At 35.2% G+C, this 26,052-nt stretch overlaps 1 protein-coding gene across 6 annotated transcripts in view; it reads right to left on the bottom strand.

The window, feature by feature from the left end:
- Nucleotides 1-1,239: 1,239 nt before the first annotated feature.
- The window catches only part of RGS12 (regulator of G protein signaling 12), an 88,202-nt gene continuing 63,389 nt past the window's right edge, over nucleotides 1,240-26,052 (bottom strand). For 3 of the 6 annotated variants that reach the window (XM_076335855.1, XM_076335856.1, XM_076335854.1), the window contains 9 exons: nucleotides 25,534-25,610; nucleotides 23,869-24,069; nucleotides 22,824-22,897; nucleotides 19,885-20,011; nucleotides 18,841-18,937; nucleotides 17,247-17,323; nucleotides 16,571-16,724; nucleotides 13,324-13,941; nucleotides 1,241-1,943 (listed from right to left, as the gene is read on the bottom strand). In XM_076335855.1, the coding sequence (XP_076191970.1) occupies nucleotides 1,585-1,943; nucleotides 13,324-13,941; nucleotides 16,571-16,724; nucleotides 17,247-17,323; nucleotides 18,841-18,937; nucleotides 19,885-20,011; nucleotides 22,824-22,897; nucleotides 23,869-24,069; nucleotides 25,534-25,610 (1,784 nt within the window). In that variant the 3' untranslated portion in view covers nucleotides 1,241-1,584. Of the gene's footprint in view, nucleotides 1,944-13,323; nucleotides 13,942-14,075; nucleotides 15,465-16,570; nucleotides 16,725-17,246; nucleotides 17,324-18,840; nucleotides 18,938-19,884; nucleotides 20,012-22,823; nucleotides 22,898-23,868; nucleotides 24,070-25,533; nucleotides 25,611-26,052 lie in introns of those variants that run through there. The other 3 variants (XM_076335851.1, XM_076335852.1, XM_076335853.1) reach the window with 3 other exon arrangements.

Genomic DNA, 26,052 nt, shown 5'->3' with positions numbered 1-26,052 from the left:
CCAAGTCTCTAGGATCGTTACACCACTATGATTTTAGCATGATTCTCGAATTGGTTTTAATCTTGAAAGTTTTTAAAGGAACAGCTATTTTCATAGCATATAACCTCATTCAGTCACACACTGAGTTGCGCCTAATGTTAACAAGTGTTTTCCTCAATATCAAGAGCAAAATCACTCATCAGCAGCAAAGAATTAAAGTATTAAAGCTAATGGGTGCTGTGTCCATTTATATCACTGGAGTATTTGATGTAAAACTCTTAAGCTTTAGGAATCTTACTTTACTGTTGTAAAATCATATGTACTTCTTTCTCATCTTACAGATTTGAGTTTAAGAAACTGAGTGACTGCCTCTAGTATTCTCAGCTATTCAGAAAATTCACAAGTCTTGGTAGGCTTTAGTAAGAAGGACCAAAGAAAAAGTTAATGAATAATTACTGTAACGCTTTAGACTTACTGCCTGTGTGGATCTGCAGTCTAGGAGCTATACAATATGACATTTTGAGTCTCACAAGAATTTCAAAGGAGTGAACCACCAGAAGGTCTCCATATATACACTCAATATTGTTTCACATTGATGAGCAGAGGTCCAACGCTCTCATTCCTTCGTGTACCCTTTTGCTTGTCCAGACTCATAACCTCTTCTGAAGAAATGGGAAAGGAGGAAAAGGAGCGGGTGGCAAAAGCAACATGTTCAGTAGTATTAAGTATCTTTTCTTTCTCAAAACTCCGCCCAAGGCTAGAAGGTTAACTGAAACTAGAATCAACAACAAGAAGAGTGAGGGGTACTTAACCACTTACTGAAAGAGCAATAACAAAATCCGCTTTCCCCCAAAGCTAAAAGACACCGAGAGCAGTGACGAGGAGGGACCTGGATGACCCTCCCACCACTATGTAATTAGTATATACATTTCTGGTACGGAAATGTCACCAGTGTTGGCTACGGGAGCAGCTATTATTCCTAGCACAGGAAATTCACAGCTTTTTTTTTTGCTTCTTACTGCTCGTATAACGACGGTCTCATTGCGCATATCCATCCAGGCAATGCATTAGACAAGACTGAACTCCACCTAGACCTCTTCCCAAATGTTACGAGACAGATAGCAAGATATTAAGAAAATAATCCTAATCTTTTTACACCGGTAACTGATTTTACTTCCACTTCAACAGTCTACGGACACACAGGGAATCCTGAAGACCAAGAAAAAACATTAGAAGATTAAAGTGAAATTATCTTAAATAAAAAGTTTGGATAGGGGAATTTAAAGTGAGTTTGTCTTTATTAAAGACAAGAAGGGTAGAGGTGGAAATAATAATTTTAATTGCATTGTGCAATGGAATCATCCCAGGGAAAATGATATAGAAACGGTAAGAGAACAAAAACAAATAGCTCAATACTTTCGTTGAAATACTATTTTTTCATTCTACAGGTTCTAACTCATATCAGAAGAGACAGTCTGGCAGGTTCATTGAAGGCAACGGGTACAGAAAACAACTTATAACTTGTAGAAACATGTCTCTAAGGCATATCTCCGTTGCTGCTGATGCCAAGCAAAAATACCAGAACTCTTAATTAAAAACAGAGATTTAAACAAAAGTAGCTTTATACTGATTCTCAGTGCCCTTATTCTTCTCACTCTTGACAGCAATCAGAGATGGAAGGTCTGATGTCCTATAAACTCCAGTCCTCATCCTCCCTTGGCAAGACCTCAGTTCAGAGATGTAACCTTCAAAGCTGAGGTTCCCTTCGGAATCGTCACAGGAGCGTGTGCTAGTGTCTTCCAGTTTGACTCCGTCCACATCGATGATCCTGTTTACAGGGAGCTCCGTGCTGGGGTTCTCTCCGGAAGGATTAAAGCTTCTGCTGGTCTTCGCTTTGTGAGAGGTTTGCTCACAAGAGTTGCCTGAGGTCCCTTGTGAATTTTTTTTCTTTCTGTGGTTTGCACCTAACAGAAGAATTAAAAACAAAAAACACAAAACAGGAGAGTTATGTATCTTCTGGTTGTAGCAGTTTTCAATATTGCAACCTCCTCTGAGGTCATAATGGTAGATAGTCAGCTGGGATATTCCTCTGCCCCATCAAGAAGACTTATTGGTGTACCAAGCAGGTAACTAAACAGTAGATCTCAAAGATTAATATAAAATGTTAACATCTATCTGTCTTAATTTAGCATTTTTCAGAGTTTTTAAAAAGACTCCATTAAAAATAACTACTTAGGATAAATTTGTACACCTCTAGAACAAAGCCTCCCGCACCAGCAAACCCAAAGGTGAAGGAGGAGAATACAGAGCTTCCAGCGGGGCAGAACGGGAGAAGTTCTTTGACTTGAACTGGCCTCCAGTACCAGGTCCCTGCTGAGATATTATTTTTACTTGGCTAGAGTTTAATTCTCTAGCAGACTAAGGAAGGATGATTTGAAGTAGAAGTTCACTGCCCTGAGCTGCAACCAAGCAATTATGGGCCACAGTTTACAGGACAAGAAGAAAAGAAATAACTTAATCTGCTGAAGGGCTTTAAACATTCAAGAAACACCTGAGTTACGTGTGATTTTTTTAACGTTGAAGTTTCTTTTTGGTACAGTGCTTCTAAAATCACAGTTGTTAGGATTTGGGCCTGTTCTCTAAAACTACTCACACAGAGTCTTTACTATCCCAAGTTAACCCTAGATTAAAACCTTGAGCTCCCCAAAAGGTAGTTTTGCGTTAGGTGTGATACTGCAAACTGCTAGGCACTTGTTAAAGCAATGCAGGTAAAGCCGTTTTGCCTGTTTCAACAGGCAACAAGAAGGGAAGGATGAAGAATGAGCTGATTGCCTGATTCACACCACAGTTATCAGCACGATTTCTGTAGTTGAGGTGCCCCCACCGTAATGATATAAAAAGGGGCAAAATTTGCAGGGAGAGAGAACTGCTTTTATTAGACCAACTGGTACCCAAGAAAAAAAATAGAAAAACTTTCAAGGCACAAAGGCAGACCTGAGTAAGGGCTTCCATTTCATATTTAATTTTTTTTTTTCCCCGTATACCAGCTGGTCTTTTAAAAGATACCATCTTGTCCAACATGCCTTACCTAAACCATTTTTAAACTTTTTGCCGCAGTACACACAAGTGTCTGACTAGCACATTTAGCCACACCAATCCCATGAGACTTGTGTGGTTAAATCCCATAGCTGGCTTTGAAATCTTATTTGTGTTTGTTCCATAAAGTGATGTGTATAGTGTTTATTGCAAGAAAAATAAATTTCAATGTATAATCATTGTAATCAAGAACTTTTTGATACAAAGAAGGGGAAAAATGCAAACGAAAAGGACAAAAAAAGCAATTTCATACTGTTTCAATCCAATCACTCCAGGGTCTCCTCAAGGGTTAAAGCTTTCTATTTAATGAAAATAAGTTAAAAATCCAGCTAGTGCAATATTATTTTAGTGCTTTAGCTACAGTGCAGCCCCACATTAACAATGTGGATATTCCACATCAGTAATGCTTGCCTTTTTTCACATCCAGAGGAATTAGATCAAACTCCAAACAAATCGGCTGAGCAATAGCAGAGAGACGGCAGAAAGCTTTCTCAGCCCTGTTAGCCCAGCACGACTCCAGCCTACCAAATTACAGCTAACATTTAATGGGACTATATTACGCTTCATGTTTACATCTTCCTACTGCAGCCAGACATTGGCTTAATTTTAACCGCTGTTTACATGGCTGTGGTGTAAAATGCTATTCCTCTATTCTAAAATGTTTATCTTAACATGAATGTACTGAATTGTACTCTTGATCTTTTTAATCTACTATTCTATGCCCTTTAAGGAAGTCTCTGGTTCTCCTTTCATGTTGGTTTAAAAGAGATACTAATTTCAAAAAAGCCATACTAATGATAAATTACACCAAATAGTTTGCATTGACACAGCATAAGTCATCCAGTTGTCCTAGTATTGAGAATACATCCTTCTACTAAATGTAATGTAAAGAAACAACTTTGATGGTGGTGTAAGGTCTCATAGCTCTGTTGACTTGAACTAAGCTGTAAGACTTTCCACAGTCAAAAGACAGAACCTGCATTAACAGGGTACAACAGATGAAAGAGCTGGAAACTCCTGCTGAGGAACGCTATGGAAGGTCTAAGTATTGCTGTATTTATTTGATTGCTAAGTCTTTCTACAGCTACATATAAGACATGCTATTAAGCCTTGGAATTATGGTGTCACTGAGTCACCACACAGAGCCACTGGGCTTGCAAGTTGTCTAATAGGAACAAAGCAAAAATAAGGTCAATGTTAGCTCTCAGGCTTCACAAGACATAAGCCCATCTGAAGAGGAATAAATCTGTACTATGGGCAGTTTTTTCTATTAATGCCCTTCTCAGGAGCAATCCCTCTGAAGCATCTAATAAATTACTACTAGAGGCAGGCCAGTAACAGAGAAGGTCTTATCTAAAATACTGGTTCAAAAGAATATGGAATTACTAAGAGATGATACTGTGAAGGTGATTTATCTTTTCCTGGCAGGGTAGAAAATATCTTGGCTCATCTACACCAAAGAGGAAGATGATTTCAAGAGTAGCACTACATTGAAAAAATATTTTAATGTGCTTTTTTTTCCTCATTTTTAAAAACAAAGCATTTATGAAGCAAGGCTATTTAGCACAAATAGTAGGAGAGATTCCCAAAAACAGCTTGTGTATAAATGTATCCCACAAGTTTTAAAATAGACTCAAGACTTGCATGTACTCAGTGGAGCTTTATAATGAGGCTTAAATGATGCCTACAACACTTCTGCACCGGTCTCCTTCTCACTCTCTTTTTGAGTAACAAATACCTGAGCAAACTTAGCTATGCAGGGCACCATCTAAGGTGCAGAGAGCTTTCACAGACAAAATTTCTCTTCACATATTCTTGCACTGAAGTGATGAAAACGTCCACGGGTATCTCTGCGGATTGCTTTGCCTTGCATAAAGCATGTCAGGAATGGTATCACGTTTTCCTGAATCTAATCTGTCAAATGTCCTACCTAACTTCAGAAGGGAAAGGAAGGCAGTGCTTAGAGCAGTAGTTGCACAGATTGATTTCCAAACAGACTGGAATAGCATAATCATGCCTATTGGTAATCTTCGGCTCCCCTGCTAAGCATTCCACGCAGCTCTAAGGGAATTTTCTTGTGCATCTGATCCCATTAATATGTTCCAGCTGGTTTAAAGATGGGATGATGCATGTCATCTTCTGTCTTTAAACTGGAGATTTTACAGACTCACAGCTAAATGACTGCTTAGAAGGCTAGCTATACTGGACTGCATTTTTCAAAAGGTAAAAGATCAGACGGTGTTTTGGCTGATCTCCTGATTTCCTTTACCAATATTTCTCTTCTTCTGAAATTTTGATTTTGTGTATTATTCTCAAGCTCTCTGAATTTAACATTATGATTATGGAAAAGTGACTTCACAGAGGAAGACAAAGGGAATTTTTGTTCTTCCGTATAAAATATTTCTCAAGCTCTAAGTAAGATCTAAGCAAGATATTAGAAGACCAATTGTCTTCCAAGTAGTTTAGGACCAAGGGAGCATTTGGCCAAATTCCAGGCAAAGACAAGGTTACAAAAAACCTAGAAATTTCAGGAACAGCACTAACTGTCAAATGTAGATGATAGGATCAAATAACCGTAACTCAGTGCAGGTGCTTGGGATTTAAAGGTCCACCCACAACATCTTGCAATGATATTATTTCTATACCATAATTATTAGATCCATTTATTTTCAATGCGCTAATTTTAGTTATGATTCACTTGTTAAAGCATAATTTAGATCCGATCTGAAATTCAGCACCTTTATTTTTAAGTGATCAATACTCGATATAGTTCCGTTCACACCATATTTCTCTTTTTGTATAAAAGCAAACAGGTGTTTATTAAGTTTCACTGTAAGAGGTGAGCTCTGTATTTGAAAGTCCATACTTAGTAGATTTCATACATGACAGAACGTTAAATTCTATTCCATAATTTTCCCACCACCATTTCCATACAGACAGACACCTCTTCCGTGTAGATTCAGTGTTTCACTTAGCATTCTACCTTTGCTAAAACCCTACTGTTCTTGACAAAAACCATTTACTATTTGGATGGCTCTCAGTTCTACTGAAAGGTAACAATACTACCCTGCTGACTTCTATAGCATTGATCCCAGGCATTCAACTTCTTCACGTCAGAGAGGATCAGATATTCAGTTAAAAGCAATGAGCTCTAGTTTAACGATTTTGTGCTGACTTACAGCAGGTAAGAATCTGCTCAAAGAATACTTATAACTCTTGTGAAAAGAAATCACCAAAGTTTTCAGGAACTCCTGGAATTGGTTATTTACGGGCATATACCACCTCCAAATGCAATCAGTCATTTTCAGCCCCCAAATTCATAGACTGGCATATTCTTTAATGCGGGAGATTAGGCAGATACTGTTCTCATCTCTGATTCCATATAACAACCTGTCCTAAGGTGATAACATGCTGGCTGAGAGAGCATTTTTTTTACATGAGACTATAAAAAAAAGGAGCTTTGCGATGGTCACTTCTGCAGTGGTGTTCACTTCAATGTCTTGGAAGTATTTCAGTATGAGTAACTCTTTCTCCTGAAGACACATGTAATCTGGCAGTTTCACTCTGGGAAAGACACTTCTCCCTTCCTGTCCTAAACTGTTGTGAAATGGTACTTCAAAATTTTAGGCTTCCCAGATGTGGATTCTTTTAAGTGGTGGATAAATGACTTCCACGCTGGCTGAGGTACTCTTAGTTCTGTAACCATTTATTTTTTTTTAAGTTTACAAAGTGATTTATGCTTCCGATGGGAAAAGGATACTTTACATTTAAGATTTAGAATTCTGCAGGTTAAATTCCCTTCAAAAGTTTCCTTCCTTTTACCTCTTAACTGATACAACACCGAGGAGAAAGAGGATTTAATAAAAGGTTCCTACCTACAGTTTATGCTAAATCTTTTCAAAGGAAATTTGACTTTATATGCTGTATTTCACTTGCATGATGAAACACGAACTGCAGCATATGCTCAGGGCCTTGAAATCTGACAGTAACAATGCCTCAGTAACAATGAGGGCATCAAGCTAGGAAATGGATTATTCTACAAAGCAGCAATACTCTGCATTACCAGTCTATTTACTTTTGTCCTGGGAATTTCTGGAATACATTTGCAGCATTAAGTTTAGAAACACAGGGCGGATAGAAATTCTTTCATTGCGCTCATCTCAAAAGCATTCGCAAGAAGAACAAAGCACAAAACATTATTTGGAAAGACAAGTTCTGAATATTACATAGAAGAGGGAGCTGGTGTGACTACTACCGCTCACCAGTGGCATATATAATCAAAAAAGGAAACACTGCAAACTGTGTTTGCTGCGGGCAGTGACCTGCTATACACATGGCTACAACAGCTGCTGAAGGGAACTGCGCACAGCATCACTTAAAAGCCAGCAACAGTCCGAGAAGAAAGAAAATAAGAAATTCTGAATTTTGATCCAAAGCGACATGCATGCCCTCAATAACGCTGGCCAATTTGCTTAAGCTTTCTGTTTCTCCGCTGCTAAAATTGAAATAATTTTTGAATATTTTCCAGGCAATAGGCATGACAAAACATTGCAAAACATCTCTGCAATGGTCTGAAAGTATTCAGCCCTCGGTTTGATCTTCCAGCATTTATTGTTAACATTGGTTTTGCTTTTCCGTCAGTAACAGCAGGTTCAATTATTGCGGAGAGTAGTATGTTGGGAAATAGTGGATTGAATTACTTTAATCAGTTTTAATTTAATGTGCCATTCATTATGTTATTTTTCAATTAAGAAATTCTAAAATGTGGTTTAGCAGGGCTACCAGTTACATTTCAACGAATAATTCAGCTAAGTCCCTTTCATCGTCCAAATGTAAATCATGCGTTTGAATAGATCCGGCTTTAGCCTGTGTGCATTTGGTGCGAAGAGCAGTTGTAATTTTTCTAACATTTTACCTAGTCAGTGATAGAATTTGTAATTCTCTCTAAGGTGTGTATCTTGCTGCTTGATTGAAAAAAGCGTACATTTCAAATAATTATCCCTCAAGGCCTTCCTCGCTTCCCGGTTGTCTACTCTTAACGTAACTCCTTCTCCTTTGTTTATTATTGATCTCAGTCATGTACTACATGTAATTCTCCCATTTAATCACGCTCTGATTAAAAGAGGATTAACAGATTCTGGCCTTAGTATTACCGGATCCCCATGAGTACTTCTTTATATTGATCCAGAATCCAATTATCTTCTATAAAATTACACAGAACCAGTAGGATATAATTAACTGCAGGACAAGAGCCTTTGTTAAAAATAATGATTGGTATTATTTTTACATCTTTTAGTCATAATCCCTTCCTTTTCTTAAATTTTTATTTCATTTATGTTTTCATTTGCATGGCTATCTTGATTTACATAGGAAACACCACTGGATTTTCTCTAAAATATGCCACGTGAATTAAGGGATTATGTAAAATATTAATTACATACAATATTATAGTTTATTACAAAAATAAAGCTTTATTTTGAATTTTTGAAGATATACGCATGATCGTTTTTAATCTCCTTAACTATCACAAAGTTTATTGCACTTGGAATTCGTTACCCTTATAACTGAAAAGTTTAGTAGCCAAAAAGTGAAAGTCACAGAAATACCACTGATGTTATCTGATCTCTATTCCTTCGTTGCAGCGTACTGAGTCCTCTCTGTGAACAATAAAAAAGAGCCGTTGGGATTTTTTTTTCTTGTCTTTGGGAACAATAGCCAGCCCCAGGCTCTGAGAGTCCACCCTACATTTTATTTCTGCATAATTTATCTTTCAAAGCAAAAAAATCCCAGCACTGGTACTAACTATCCCATTTCTGAAAGAATTCTTTCCAATAAGAAAAGAAGCAAGTTTATTTTGAGAATACCATTGCCCATCTGTTTCAGAAACAAAGCGGTATCTTCAGAACAAATTAAGTAAATGTTTATGTAGTCTAAATTTACCCTTTATCTTCCATAGCCTTATTAGTCAAGTATAATTCCAGAGAGTTCACCGTGCTTTTATTTTCCCTAGCTGGCTCCCTGTCCTAACCAATGACATTACATACATATTAAAAGGGAGTTTTGAATAAACTCTTTATTCGACTGAATTGCTGGATCCAGTCTATACAGCTACTCAGAAAAATACCTTCTTACTTGGTGGGCAATAATTCCATTGGCTGTAATTGTAATTTCATTTTAAGAATATTCCTCATGCTAAATGCAAAAAAAAAAAAGAAAAAGGTAATTTTTGTAATAACAGAAGGAAGAACAATTTGATGGAATCAAATCTACAGTCTGTGCACCTTCAGTCTGGACTGCTGCAAATTGTCCTGTCTAAGGAAGAAACGGTACTCCCTGAAAAAAGCCCAATTGCCACGAAGACTAAATGCCCACCTACTTTGTAGTAGAGGCAACAATCACAGTGAACAACTCACTGGCCCCAGTGGAATATTGCTGAATAAATCATCTAGTGCAGGGCCTCTGGCCTGATATTCACAGCTCTTGAGGGAACTAAAGGTTTGAAAGACTGCCTCTCCCCACGACAGCTATTTTTCACTTGGGCAACGAATGTGCCTTACCCCCTGGGAAAAACTGGACAACATTCAAAGTACCTAGGCTATACCATGCAATTTAAAAACAAAAAAAACAAAAAAAACCCCAAAACCCCCCAAAAAACCCCAGAGAGATTAAATCAGTATTTTAACACTTTCAAAAGTGAATGCATCACTTCAAGCCAATTACACCACACAATAATTAAGTTATTTCTTCCACAGATGGGTACCACCACCATTATATGTAGAGACATGAAGTAAGCGCATTTCAGAATTAGTGTTCAGATGCCAGAAACCAGTGATTTTTAAAGTGGGAAATTTGCCAGAACTAGCAGGCTTATTCAAAAATAAAGATATTTTCTTCCTGATGAGTAATGCAACTAGAATCAGTAATGATTCTTGTATTGCAAACTGATTTGATATGTATTTCATAGCTAAATATTACTACAGTATAAAAACATTTCACTTATTTAAGAAAGTTAAGATCCGTGTTTGAAAAATTCTCAAAAGCTCCGAGTGACGCAAACCTCATTTTGCTGTTTTCCATTATTCATATTTTGCTTTCTAGACCTTCAAATGAAAAAAACCTTGAGTTCCCCGTTACAGGGATGGATATTGGCCTGACTTTGCTACATCAGTCTGCGGTTAGAGAATTGCCCCCTGCAGAACGTGAGGGACTACTTCATCCCCCCCAGCCCTTTCCCCAGCATATATAAACCCAATGTATAAAAGCCCAATGCATAGTGTAAGCATACATGTCATCTGCCTTTATACCAATTTAAAGCCAAGATTATAGATGACTTTAAATTATGTAGTCATTATTTTTCTTTTTATCCCATTTTAATTCAATAAACCAATCAGAAATGCATTTTCCATTAATAGGAGATTATGAATGGAGAACCATTAAAGCACTTAAAAAAGCAACCATTATTAATGATTTAGTCCTTTGAAATATCAATTATTGACTGGAGATAGTTCCCAGCAGTCTTTATTATAATTACTGTACATCTTGAATAGTCTTTCCATGCAAACTCCATGAAATCATGAAAATAGAAAAGTTTTGTTTCAGCCCACACTTTTTCCATAAAATCACCGTTCTTTTGTAGAATACAGTTCCCATAAAATAGTAGTGTACTGTGAGAGGAGTGTAGAATAGAGTTAGTGTATGCAATAAGGTTGTAGCTTTTTACATCTTTCTTTTAGGTTTTTGTTATTCCTCAAAAAAACAGATAAAACCTGGTTTGTCACAAAACTAAGAGAAACTAAGATTTTTAGATTTGTTTTGCAAAATTATTTTGCTTGATTACTTAAAGGTCTCTCATAGGTGACTGACAGAAAAATAAAACACAATCACCAGTGAAAATAGAGTAGACCAGTTGGAATACATGAAAATTAAAATCTGTAAAAAAAAAAAATAAAATAATTCAATATGTAGGATATTAGTTATTTGGTGTGGAAAAGTCTGAATAATTTTAAAAGGGGAACTGCTACAGGACTTTCAATTGCTTGATCTTCTTTCATGGAGGCCCACGACTACGTGGGAACACAGTGACTTTTGGAAAAACTACATTTTCAGCCCCCAGAACACAACGAGACCTAGGTAACAGCACCACAAGCCTCTCTGCAGTATCTTTTTTTTTTTAATTAGGCTTCACAGTACTGTTATGTAGGACCCATCTCTCAGAATGAAAAGGGTAGCATGGTCTCCAGCACCCATCCACCCTTCATTTCTTACCCAAGAGTACCAAATAAAGAGGTTGTTATATGGGTTACTCCACATCAAATGAACTGAGATCACCAGTTCATTTCTTAAAGACCAGGGAAGAACTGCTTTAGTTTAAAATAAGAAAGAAAGTAATGAATATAAAGTTTAGCCCAAGAACCCAAAGACAGAAGAGACTCTCCTTTCAGGAGTTCCTGTTATGACTCATTCAAATCTCCTGTCTTATCTGCCTTCTGGTGCACATGTCAATGCTATGGATTTCACATGTGACCCATCAGCATCTCAGGACAGCATTTGCCCTTTGATATCTAGATTATTAACAAATATAACATTTGTCGACTTTGTCTCATGGTAATTACTAGTTCATATCTATTAATCTGTTTGTTATTAGAAGATAATTTCAATCAGAATTCTTAATCCAGGACTGAAAGAACTGTTTTTAAATAATGAAGAAAATCAAAGCTTAAAACCAGTTTGCGTAACTAGGTCTAGAATTTATTACTCCTGAGAGAACAAAGGTACAAAATACATGTGAAAACTACACAAAGATTTCTACAAAGTAAAAAGTAGAAAGTGGGAAAGGGAAAGCTACAGTTCAGTGGTTACACAGAAATGTACGGCATGCATTAAAATATTGTAAATTCATGAAGTTTTTTTTAAGTGCAAATGGTTTTTTTAACAGTTCTCACTGAAAAATATGCAAATTGATACCTATGTTGTACACTTGTCATATTATCAGAAAGACACAAACACAAATCTCTGCATATACACATCAATATGTCTGAAGTACATTTTGTGGTTTTGTTATTTGTAGGCACTGGTTACAAGTCTGTTCAATACTCAGTTTCAGAAATTAAGTGGTAGCACTTATAGAACATTTCTCAAATACTACTAATAAAGGAATTTGTTTTTAAAATACCAAGAGGACGAAATAATTTGCATTGCAATTTATAAGCATCCAACAACCAAAGAAGTATTTACAAATCATCAACCATACAGATAAAGAACAGTATCAAATACTCTGTGTAAAAAGATAAATAATTAAAATGTATATTCCCACATCACAAAGAAATGTGATCATACAAATTATGGCACCATATGTTTGTGAAACATCAAAAATAAATGTAGCACATAGATACCTCTTCTTATATTTTACATTAAAATGTACAGTACAATGACTGTAAAACGTCAATATCACAACACCCATTGTCTTCAAACTCTCGTTTCTGGTAACAGCAATTATTAGAGTCTGTGTTTATAAAGAAATTCCATACTTCAGCCTTGGGCTAATATTGCTCTGTGATATTGCCAGACCATGAAACTTACATCCTAAAAAATGTTACCTATTTTCTTTAAAATTATCTAATAGCAAGAGCTATTTCACATGTGAATATTCTGGGAGAAAGTGCGATAGATGCAATCTATTTCTCTGTGTAGCAAAGTATGGGTTAAAAAAAACTAACATTTTTATTTTTAGTCACAAATGTCTAATTTATTAGAGAAATATTTTTTAAATTAAGGTTTATCCATTTCAAATTTTAATCGTAAACAGTACTGCAATGTTCAACACATAATTAGGGTTCCTGCTAAAGCACTTAAACTTCCAAACCCTAATCATGTATCTCATTATGACAAATGGATCAGAAAATCTGGAACACAACAGTGTTATGCAGCTCAAAATGCTGATATCCTGTTTTGTACTCCTAGGGTAAAGAATGAGACAATTATAGCATATGGATGTATTTTAAAGGTTTGTCTGCATGTGTCCATTTTTGGCCACATGCCAAATCGAAACAAAAGTATATTGTTAAAGGCAACCAGAAATATTACAGTTAGCACAGACTAAGGCAATGAAAATATTTTTTTTTCCCTGTAAAAAAATTAAGGTGCAGAGAGAATTTTCTTTCTTGTTTTAATGGGTGCCAAATACTGATCAACAGTGCCAAGGAAAAGTAGTTTTACATGAAAGGAAAGACTATTAAAATCTAGAAATACCTGAATTGGATCTTTGATATCCAGATTTTTCCTGATTACCTGCAAAAGGAGTTGGGGGTGGATAGTTGGCTTCTGTGAGCTTACTGATGTCTGACGGTGGCGTTGGTGGTGGCGGTGGTAGCAAAGTGCTGTTAGGGCTACTAATATCTCCTTCAGCCACAAGAGTCAAGTCTGCCACATTCTCATCATCTACCATCTGTATGCCTTCATCTTGTAATTCTCTTGACTGCCTTTTCCATATTGTTGCATTGTTATCCTGTGCATGCGGAATTGGAGACAATGCAGTATTAAAAGGAACACTGAAAGTCTTCTGACTGTGGAGTGCTGTCAAAGCAGATTTATGTTTATTTTCTGAGTAACCCATTTTCTTAACTGAATTTTCATTTAAGTTTTGCACGGACTCCTGTTTTCCACTCGGTGATGTACATCCATCCTTGCCATCATTTTTTGAAACTCGCTTGTTGAGGCCCTTAGGGCCTGCGGGAGTAGATGAGGATGGTTCTGGTCCAGTGGGCGGTAAACGAAGAAAGTCAGGAAGAATAAGGTCTTCTTTCCTTAGCAGTCCACGTTGGTCATCTGCTCTGTTACTTTGAGCTTTGGATATGAGTTCAAAAAATTCTATTGGGGAAAAACCCAAAATTGACAAGTTTTTGTCAGAAAGTGCAATGTCATTAAAACGTAAATTTTCAGCACATTTATTTTCCATGAAGATCTTCAATTCTTTCAATGCTGCCTTGAAATAAGATCCCATGTTAATTAGGAACTTTTTCAATTGCAGCAATGTTCGCTAGCATCACTATAATTAAGACCATCAGGATTGCTATTGTAAGAGTTTTGCAGTTTAGAACAGCTGCAATTCACTGAGCCTTGAACACATCTTCTGTTTTATGCAGTTAATAAATCTGTACACACACACAGGATTTTTTTAATTCTTTATACAAAACAAGGCTCTGGTCTTACTGACAATGGGTGCACATTTTTATATTCTGGATGGTTTTTACCCATCTTAACTCAAAAATAGCCATGCCATTTGAAAGTTCAAAGATTCAAAATGTTGCAAACTTCCTTGTTATGTTATGTTGAATTTCTCTCAGTTTAATAATATTTTATCACAGTTTAAATTCAATTCATGGTGTAGTTTTAATCCAGGATGTTATCATCACAGGGCATGATCAGATGATGATTTAAGTAACCCCATTTTACTTTGCGCTGCAATGAATCAGTAGCATATAGGTAGTCAATAACCATCAAAGGAGCCATTACTAAAAGCAATGGGGCAGCTTTTTTTATAGAGTTTTTAACACAATTAGAAGTGATTCTCTGATCGTGTCCTTAATGATGTCCAATGGTTTAATATGTTTCTATATATAAATAATACTCATAGTAAATCACCACTGTTCTAGAAAGTCTCAAAACTTGGCAACAAGAAACTTATCAATCATAAGCCAAGAATTATACCACCCCTCAAAAAAGAAGCATCACAACAATAAACAAACTCTTTGGTACAAAACATATAAAAATATGTAACTCTTAATATAGGGTCTCTGCATGTCCTAATTTTTCAAGAAGAGAGCATTGAGACTACGGAATACTAAAGATGCTTAAAAAGGCCATCTCCAACAGATGAATTAAAATCAATAGTTTCAACCCAGCTTACGAATATTGTTTGAAGCAAAAGCCATTACAAAATAAAGCACAGAATGTTAGTATCAGTTTTAACTTAGCATAATATGAAGTCATACACTTGCACTTGTATGACCTTGTTCCTAATCCTCTATTTGTATTTGGCAGGCTTTGCAATATATTTGTAAAAATGCCTTTTTAACATGCTTTGTCAAATGCCATAAAATCTGAATGTAGCCAAGATGGAAGCTTCAAAATGCTTCTTATTGCCAAAGTTTTGCAAAATGGCGGTATGCATATTAAAACATGCAACATTTCTGAAATATGTCATACAAAAATGTTCCTTTTTGAAATTTCAAACTTCATAGAACAGGTTTTGTGGTTTTTGTTCATTAAAAAACAGTCTACAACATTTGGTACGTATTTTCCAAACTTGGACAAATGTCACAAAATTCAAAATAAAATGTGAAAGCCTCGAATTCTGAAGTTTTCAAATTATGTTAATGTTTTACTCAGCCCTAGGAAGAAAAATGAAAATATTAAAATATGGAAAACAAGTTAACAAAATAGTAAGCAACAGAAAATAATTTAAAATGCACTAATATTTTGTAATAACACTTATATTAACAAACATCTATTTTGTAATAAAAGTTTTAGTCACAGCATTTTTTTTCCTTTCCAGTCAGTGGACATTAATTCACAGATGAACATTCATTTGCTGTATAACTGTGCATAACCAGGTTTTGGATATGCATATTAGGTAACATCAGCAGTAAATTTTAATCTGTGGGTAAAATATGTCCTCTGATTTTTTTCTACTTGGGAAAATAGGGAGGAACATGTAGGGCTGACAAGATTGGTAATTGCTTCAGTCAATGCCCTATGGCACAGGGTGGTATGTCAAGGTTTCTACTGCTACACTGTTTTTATGCCTCTCTCTCCCATGGACATCTTTCTATAAGAAAGCAAATTCTCTTATGAGTTCTTTTCCAATGATGTCACCAAAACTATTAAGATGTAATTGAAGGTAAAAATAGGACTCAATATACAAGATTACCAATAAACTCTTTGCTTATTTCTACTTCTAACCACCTTTTCAGAGCAGTTACTGAATGTAAACTAAGCTTTTACTCTTGCCTATCACAGCTCCTCCAGAGTCATCAGATTGTACTGCCCTGACTGTCACAGACTTTAGCATAAATTTTTCAAAAATTCTTACCTGCATAAGTTAGGGTCTACACCATGGTGCAGAATGCCTTTCAGTGAGTTAAAGACTCCTATGTAAAGGTGAGCAGAAAGGCAAGCTCCTACATGGCTTGAAAAGGGTATCAAATGGGATATTCAGCTGCCACCGAGTAACTAATTCCTTTTTATTTTACCTGGAATTAGGTAGCTTTCACTTTTGAAAATCCCACTAGGCACCTACATCTATCTTTAGGTATTCTTAAAATTTTACCTTCAGCTTCAAAAACTTTACAATTCAAACACAGTATCAAACAAAAATATAAGGATCATGACTATGATTTTCACAATGCAGTATTAAACACATGGTACCTTTTCCTACACAGATACAAAATTCTCATTTTTCTAAGACTACTTATGTTAATACATAAAGTTCACATACCCTCTGCTTCATCCAAATTTATTTTCTGACATTTTTTTTTCCCAATCTTTGCAATAGAGTCTTCTCTCTTTGACAGCCGGACTTCCCTAGCATTTTTTCCATTTTCGCCTTTCATTTTGATAGAATTAGACTTTCCTAGAGTTCTTCCCTCTCCCTGCATTAGAAGGAAAGTTAAGGTACTGCTTACATTTAGGCTATATCATTGTGTACATAATACGGTCTAAGTGAATAAAAAAGTTATTTTGAAAACACATTTCTCTAACACCACCATAACAAAGGTTTTAGTTTAATCTTGATTATTGCAAAGAATATTTGCCATAATACTTCCCAAAAATGTGTAAATAAATAGAATATTGTTTACTCTGAAGAATTCACATTACAGAAAGGGGCTCTGAATTTCACAGTAATTCAATCATTTTCAAATATAGATAAGCCAATTAAACAGAAAACAACAAATACAACACAGTGAAAGAGCTATTTGATTTATCATGAAGACAAAGTTCTCACATATAAATGCTGTTGACAGTGGAAAAATATCAGATGAATTATAGCTATACTCAATCTAGTTACATAATTTGGCTGATTCAAAATCATGGATGAATGCAGCTTTTAGTACAGAATTCCAGAAGGAAACAAAAGGTGATCTAAGGGACAAAAATCATTGCAGAAGACTTACAGTAGATACTTGATTTCTTGAAGTAGTTACAGTTGCACTCTGTTTTACTGATGCACCTTTTTGTTTATCTGTAAACACTGAACATAAACATACCTTCTGTAACTACAAATTTATAATTTCCCAAACAAGTAATATTTAAGTGACAATGATGCACAAAACAGATTTTTTGCTTTAAAATTTCTCAAAGATGTACTCAGAAAATTAAGAGTCAGCACAGTTGATATGCTTGATACTTTTCAGTCAAAACCTACCAGAATCTCCCTCTTACCTTCAGATTTTCCTAATTCTGGCAATACTTCTAAAGTTTAAAGATGCTAAAGTTTCCTTTAAGTTCTCCTAAATTTTCAGTTGATTTAGATCAAATAGCTTTTAAAATCTCAGCTAATAATTCAGTTTGTAATTCTCAAATTTAGAATTTAAACAAGAAAAAAAATTGAGCAGAAAAGACCATTGAAAGGTCATGTTGAATCTTTTCCAACCTGTTTCGTGCATCAATTGTTTTCTAGACATTGCCATATCCTCCTTGTCTACTTCTAAGTAACTAAATGGCTCCTTCAAATTACATCTGCCTACAACAAATATACTAACTGAAGACTGAGCTGCAAACACAGAATCATGGCCCTTTTTCACTGGTATATTGCCACAGAATCAGCCTACTGCTAGAATGATCCTTTATGATTTAGGCTTTTATAGCAGCTGGCAGCACACAGGATTACAGTTTTACTTGTAATCTTTACCTAATTATCTGTAGAGTATTTAGATTGGTATCTTTTTTCAAAATGACAATTGGTTCCGTTTCCTAGAAAAATGACAAAGCTGATTCTCCTCAATACCTCCATCTTTAGTCTCCTAGTTCTTCCTCAAAGAGGATCTCTGCTCTAAGTCAATTTAATTTAACCGCATCTAATTTCATTTTTAAAACTAAGTGTTCTATATCTATGACAAGGTCTCCTAATGAAACTGACCCTTTACTCTCAAGGCTGCTTACATTAATCTAGCGTGTTAATTGTGCCAAAAGATTGTCAGCTGTTCAGTTGATCAACTTCTATCTTTCAAATTATTTTGTCCGGGGAAATCACAAATTATATCCTTTTTAGTATGATCTCCAGAAATCATCACTTAAAACTGGAGATGTAGGCTCTGCTACTTTCTCATGTTAAAGAAGGGGGTTATCATAGCAGTATATATAGCTGCTGCACAAAACTACATCTGTTTTACTTATACAGAATGTTTCTTTTGAATTAATTGCCAAATTCACAGAAGTTATTTGGCAGTTTATTCACATTATTATTACTGGGCACTATGTCCTTAACTCTGTGTGTGTATCTATGGCTGAGTGCAAGTAAAGTATTCATGTATTACTAGTGCAAAATTTCTTACAGCAACAGTAAAGTACTTGGTATCAACAGATGAATTTAACCTTCAATCTTTAGAAACTGCACTCCTTTTTAGTTAAAAAGAATATATGCTACACGTGACATATCCAAATCTAATCACATTTACCTCACCTTTGCATCAACAGAAGAAACTAACCAAAGTCAGGGTTTATGAAACTGACTTGACATCATAAATAAAAGCTTTTATGCCAACTTACCTCTACCCTTTGTTGGCTCTTTTTCATCTAGAACAACTCGCTGACCATCCAGATTAGATATAGGGACACCAAGATCAAGTGGTTCCTGCTCACCATTCTAAAGTCGGATCACAGTTTGTATATAATAGAGAAAAAGCTGTTTTCAGAACCAATTTATGCAGTCTGACATTTTTTGAAAGAAAACGAGCAAAGCATTTTTACATTTCAGTGTGGCCTCAATATATCTTTCTTCTACCATTTTAAAAATGTTTATTCCATTTGTGTAAAACTACCTTGATTACAATGAGTGTAGCCCATTTATGAGGAGAATGGTATTTGGGGAAGACACAAGGAGAAAAAAAACATCCAATTTGCAAGTGTGCACAAATACTCCAGGACCATTAGTGTGTATGTTCAGCAAATCATATTTTTCAGAGGAAGTTTGAGATTATTTTATATTCTAAATTGGTTGTACTTTGTTAATTTTGTGATTTTATTAAATGAAGTTATCTTTATACCAACATGTTTTCCAGTTATTTTAAAAACATGGACTGGTTCAGCCAAGACAGTATACATTCTAGAAATACCACAACAGTAACTTTCCATTCCTTGATATTCTATCATAATAGAATACAGAAAATGCTAGCCAAGTGTTTAGTAGTAGAGAAGTTGAGTCAGTCTGCTTTCGCAGAGATTTTCTGCTAGGGGATTTGGGGCAACTTTCATGATTCCCAGGATAAAGGAACGATAGCTTTAACTAATCTCAATCAACTTTCCCTGGCTAGTAATGAGAAAAGTTGAGCTCCGGAAGAAGCTAAGTTCAGGCTCTATTATTTAGGATGTTGGATTTATTCTGAAGGAGAATATAAAACAGATGCAGACTAAAGCTTTGAGGTAGTTACTATTAAGCATAATGGTTATGACTACTATGCATTTTCACTTCAACATGTAGCTATAAATACAGATTTTAATGCCTAATTATAAGGATAGAAATAATTTCAGGGACTATTATATAATCTCCAGACAAAAAATACTGCAGCTTGAATTACATCAAAAGATACTTACTAGTCTTGCCACAAGTTCATTAAGATTTAAACCATATTTTGCAACCACAGGCCTTAAGACCTCTGTTACTGGTTTGGTGGGCTTAGCCTTCAAACCAACTGATCGATTGATTGGAACAAGATCCAGCCTGAAACACATTAATTGTAAGATTAATGATTAAATATTCCAATAAACAAATTGTACAAATTATATAAAATCCAACGTACAGCAAGGTTATACTAGTTTATAGACAGTAACCCCGAAACTTCACTAGCACAAATCTATCCTAACCTGAAGGTATAAAGCACTTTTAATACAAATAAAACTTCCACTGTTTCACTCGCCAGAGCTGAGCGAAGGCATGAGCCAACCTAATTGCATGGTGATCCTCAGACCAGTTAAATACATTCCATAGCACTTTCATCTTTACAGTGAGATTGCTCTGACCATTCTGGTCCAGTAGTGCGTCCAAAGTGACTCCATGCCTGTACTGTAGCTTTGGATGCAAGAAAAATACTTCTTCCCACTTCCACAAGAGAGACTCACAATGTCCTATTCAATTACTTGAGATGGGCTTGGACAGGAATTTTTATTTTTATTTTTAAGCACAGGAGCAAATACAGTGAAATTGCAGATGATGCTTATTTCTGGCTAGATGCCACCATATCACAAAAAAATTGCTGTAAGAGAAACTTACATGCAAAAGCTGTAAAAGCAATTGAGTTGGAATTTAAAGGATAAAGACAGCCCTCTTCAGAGTCCACTATGCACTTTTATATCATTTCATCAAAATAGCAAAAAAGCAATGAAATAAGAAAAAAATTTTAAAACCCAAATAACTATTCCATTTATGTCTATTTCCCTGCACAGAACTGTGCCTATTTTTTTTTTAAATGCTCTTCATCTGTCTCCTGATTCCTCCATAACAGCCACATTTGACTATAATGGCACTATAGTATGAAAACAAGGGCAGGCTTATTACTAACAAAACTATCGGAAGAAATGTACATCATCAGAAGAAATGAAAATTATTAGTGATTTTGTCAGTCACGATTAAACATAAACCCCATCTTTTCTCTCACACAAATTACTTAAATACAAGATGTTTAGTCTTACTGACTTTTCCCTTCCGCAAGAAACCTGAATAACTGAAACTTTGTCTTTCATATTTTCTGAGAATACAACAGCTACTAAATAAAAATGATCAATTTTAATCATTAACTGGCAATTGACACAGAAGTGGCAGACATTCAGGTAACCAAGTATATCCACGTAGTATTTGTCTTATGCCTGAAAATATTCCAAATATCTGAGTATTTTTGTTTACACAGTGTCTACCCACAGAAGGAAATAATGTAGAACATTTCTACAAGTTTAATTAACACACAAGGAACATATGGTACTGCCTACTTAAAGTTCCTTTTTAATTTGGAAACTCAGCAAACTCACACCTAATAAAAGACTGCTCAATCTCAATTTCAAAATTGAATATGCTATACCATATTCATTAATCTGAAGTACTCTTAAATAGAAACTTGCCCTACTTCCTGAAGAAAAATAATATAAAGCCAAAATGAAGAATGCCTGACAAAATAAATTTTATTCACTTCAAAAGCACAAATCAATAACGTAACACAAACATTCTATTTCATGACTTTTTCCTGAATTAATTTTTTCAGGAGTTTCCATAGCACTAGTTTGGATTTTTAGAATTTAGGAAGACTAAAACATTTTCTGGCATTTTGGAAAAAAAACAGAAACAGATGATTTTGAAAAAACTGTATACTATAAAATAGTACTACATAATACTAAATATATAATGTACTGAATTATATTATACCCATATTAATAATAATATTATAACATTGACTTGTTTAAGATTCAGGGTTATAAATCTATACTCAGATGAACTTATATTTATACAATTAGTCTTACTGTAATCTGCCAGTTAGGCACATAATTACGGATCTAACTGAATGGGAACATGCAATCAATAAATATATCCATTTAATCTTAAAGGCCTATTTTTTTTTATTGTTGCATTTAGGATTATACTAGGAGACTTGCAGCTCAACTTCCATCTCATTCTTGTGCTGCTTCAACCTACTAAACATGTCTCTACCTGATATGGAAGGTCCCTCTGGGCGTGCAGATCTGTCCTTTATGCTTGTTCACAACTGCTTCAGCTTGAGCAGTTAGACATGGTAATAATATTTAAATGTCCCTAAACTGGAACATTGGCATCAAAATCCCACCTGTATCCAAGACAGCAACCCAGAAACCTTCCTCTTGCAGCATTTAAGACTCACCAGGTGCTGCTCTACTCAGTTTGAAATGTTCCTGTAGGCCCACATTTCTCCCACCGATCCTTACCCTGGTTGCCCTCACCTGAATTACCTTTTTAGAGGTACCCCAATCTCATCATTACCTGTAGAGGAAGCACTTAGCAGCTGGCTTTAAATTTAAGGGATATCAGTGCCTAAACGTAGGCAGGATATCTAACTTAGGCACTTGTGTAACTCAGAGAATCCCCATGATAAATGTGTCTCTCTTGCCTAAGTGTTACTGCAATCTAAAGTAAAAATGGACTTTTACTTTAATAGAAACTCAAACTGTGAGTTAACTGCAAGACGTGGAAGTCAATCATTTTCAGTTACAAACGTTAGGTCACCTTCCTTCTTCACGTCAGACTCTTGCTTGATACTAAGGCCTATTTCTTCTAATGCGCCTGTACAATGAATGGGAACTTTAGATCCCCTAATGCTGGATTCTGGATTACAATCTAAGATGTTGCATTGCATGGCTAACTGGATTTTTTTTACTGGATTCAGACAAATTCTTTTCTGCATTAACTACTGTTTTGCTGCATGGGTAACTGACAGTATACTTTAGTGCACTTACAAAAAGTAAAATGGAAAATGGGGTGGAAAATGCCAGAAGACAGTATTTTTGACTCTTACCGAAATAAAGTGCGTTTTTCTAAACGTAGGTCCCGAGACTCCAGGATGCTACTGTCTTGATGCAATACAAGTGGCTACAGAGCACATGTTAGGAACAAAAGAAGAGAGAGAAAATTAATTTTAAAATATGTAAAAAAGAACAACTGAGTGGTTAAAAAATTTTTTCAGATAACTCAGAAAATTATTAATATAGGTTGTATGTATTCTAGTGGATATTCATTTATAATACACCACATGATTAAAGTGTATTTTATTTTGGCTAGTTGTGACACAACGACCAAACTTCAGCTTCCACTGGAGTCAGCAGGTATTCAGGAACTCGGTGTTTTAAAACAAGCCTAGGTCCTTCTGCTTAAATAAATTACTACATAGAATGATGCATTAGAAAATATGCAAGTTAACAGTCATTAAAAGCTTTAAAAGAACAGGCACATAACTATGCACATTCGTTGATTTTTGTCACTGTAACCATCTAGATTGATCATAAGCACAAATTTAAGACAACAAAGGTTTCACATCCACAGCTTCTCTTTGAATTGGAGATACTTCTGTTGGAATAAGAGCCATCACCCCCCACCAACATAGACTGCTGTCTTGGAAATTTTCCTCAATATTAAAACATGTACCTTAATTCTAGCATGAATTCATCTCATTTCACCTCTGAACAACTGAATGTCATTATGTTTCTTTGCTTTAATGAAGTACCATCTACCACAACACATTTGTTTTCTTTGTGGATACTTTCAATTAAGTACAATCTAACCATTCCCCTGGACAAACTACACAGACTAGATACCTAAATTAACTTATTATTATAAGGAAATCCTTGTCATAAGCTCTCTTCTGCTTTCTGTAATGTGGATACGACAACCACAGCACTCCACCAGTTCTAGTTTCACTAAAATTCTCCTTCAATTAACTAGCATTGCCAATGTAAAGCTATAGGTAGAACCAGGAGATACGTGTTACTATTGAGAGAACAGAATTCCTTATTAGTAAAATGAGTATGAAAACGCTTTAAAAAAAGCACAGGAATATGCAATACCTTATCACCTCCAACTAAAAAAAGGTCCACCGCAGCTATGTTAATGCCATGTTTCTCGCAGAGCCCAGATAGCACCTCTTTGATAGAGAATCCGGATTTAACAGCCATTTTGCTGGACGAACCATCCGGAAGGTTTATACAGCAGTATTTGGAGGATTTCTCTTTATCTGGTACAAATGCAGGTAATCTTGAGGCTTCAGACTTGACAGGAGAAAGAAAGAAAAGTCAGTGTCCAATGGGAAAATTAGGAATATGCATAAACTTTTAGAGTCTGTACAAATCAAACCAAGCCAAGAAGCATACTTTCTACCATGTTTACAGTTTAGAAATCCTTCCAAATATCACAAATATCAGATAAATTTAAATCCTGAAAAACACTGTTTAGATAAAAATAACAGCACTGCACAAATCTAAATGTATTTCAAGAACAGATGAAGCTTTAGACAGCGAGTGTGTAAAACCAGTTACAAGATTCTCAAACTATAGAACAGAACTCCTAATCAAAAAGTGTAACAAGTAAATAAAATCTTATTTAGTTTCCAAATAGTTAAGTGTCTATACTCAATAACAACCTGATGATGTAAGAAATACCATTGGCACATTATGAATCAACATTTAAGTGATGAGGAACACCTTTAAACATCAGGTTCCTCAAACAAAATTTCCTCTTCTTTTAACATAATCTGAATGCTACACATACAAATACACCACAGAGAAATTAAAATTTTAAAATAATTCACTTAATGACCATGCTTTCTTTTTAATTAAAGGAAACAAGAAGTACAATGTTATGGGTTAAGGCTAAAGGGCACAGCATTAACCTTTATTCTACAGTAACAGTAGAACAGTAACACTACAACAAAATATCAAAAGTATCTTTGAAAATTTAACAAAAAGCTCACTTATAAGTTAAAAGGACACTACAAAAATACTGTTTTCAACAGTCTTTCAGGGTACTCATCGTGCTTTTTCTCTTCTCTAACTTGCTGCTGCTCATCCAAATAACAGTAACTTTCTGACTTAATCAGTTGGAGTGGGAGAGAAAAGAGGGGTTGTTGCTTTAGGGAGGCTTTGCGTTTTCTTAAGATAAGACTTCTGCAACAGAAATAAACATGACTGCCATGCTTGCTTCCCTGATCAATATTTGTAGCATAGGCAAAATGACATAGTTGCTAGAATTTAGTCTACTAGAGTGATATCAAGACTACAAAAAAACTTTGAAAAATTTCCTTTTTTATATTCTTCTTCCATATCAACGTAGTTAAAATAAATTTAAAGTATTATATTTATGTTCTATTATTAATACTGTTTTAATTTTGCATTTCATTAGTTTTACACTGCGAAGCTAGAACCTGATGGTTAGAAATCACAGCATCTTCAGTGATTTTTATTCTGTAAGTTTACTGGTGCCTGAAGACAGACAAGATGCAAAGGATATCTTTCTGTTACAAGGACGAAATAAGAAGCAATATATGAACACAACCTCTATTACATTTCTAGTATTCTAAACCTGCTTAATATTACATCATGCCCTCTAACTGTATCACTTCAAGACCCTTTCTCAAAGTATTACTTCAAACAAATTACTTCAGACTACTTAGAAAATTAGTAATTCACTGTTTTCACTGCTTCCCCACTTCTTCATTATTAAGAGCTGGCCATTACCAAGTCAAGACTAGCAGTTGATGACATGGAGCCTTGTGATTCCCGTCTGTATGATAATCCATTGGACTGAACAGAATCTGTTTGTGGAAAGAATCAGCAATCAGTAAAAAGGCTTATTTTTATTATTTATTATAATACAGAAAGCTATTTCAAGTATTAGCTCCTCTAGTCAGAAAAATACTTTTTTTCATTAAAGGAAAAAACAACCAAATCTTCATACTGTGCACTGAAACATGGAAAACCAAAACAATATTTGGTCAAGTATTTCTTGGTTATGTAACCCTTGAATAACACCACTTGCATTTATATTAAAAAAAAACCAACTAAAACCCTTTTTTTTAATTTTAAAATGTTTTTAAAAATCTAAAAATTATTCTTCCTCTTCTGAAATTTTGAAGGGCGATAAATATTTTTAAAAGTGCAAGTATGGTGGTGGAAAACTAAAATCTAAGACAATTACTAGTCACTTTCAGAAGTTTAAGTCTATAATCTTAGCAAATGCCTCTGATGTCTTTTCAC

Source organism: Aptenodytes patagonicus, chromosome 4 (genome assembly GCF_965638725.1).
Source record: "Aptenodytes patagonicus chromosome 4, bAptPat1.pri.cur, whole genome shotgun sequence".
NCBI lineage: Eukaryota > Metazoa > Chordata > Aves > Sphenisciformes > Spheniscidae > Aptenodytes > Aptenodytes patagonicus.
The sequence above is the reverse complement of the archived record's forward strand: the minus strand, read 5'-3'. Positions and strand labels throughout refer to the sequence as shown.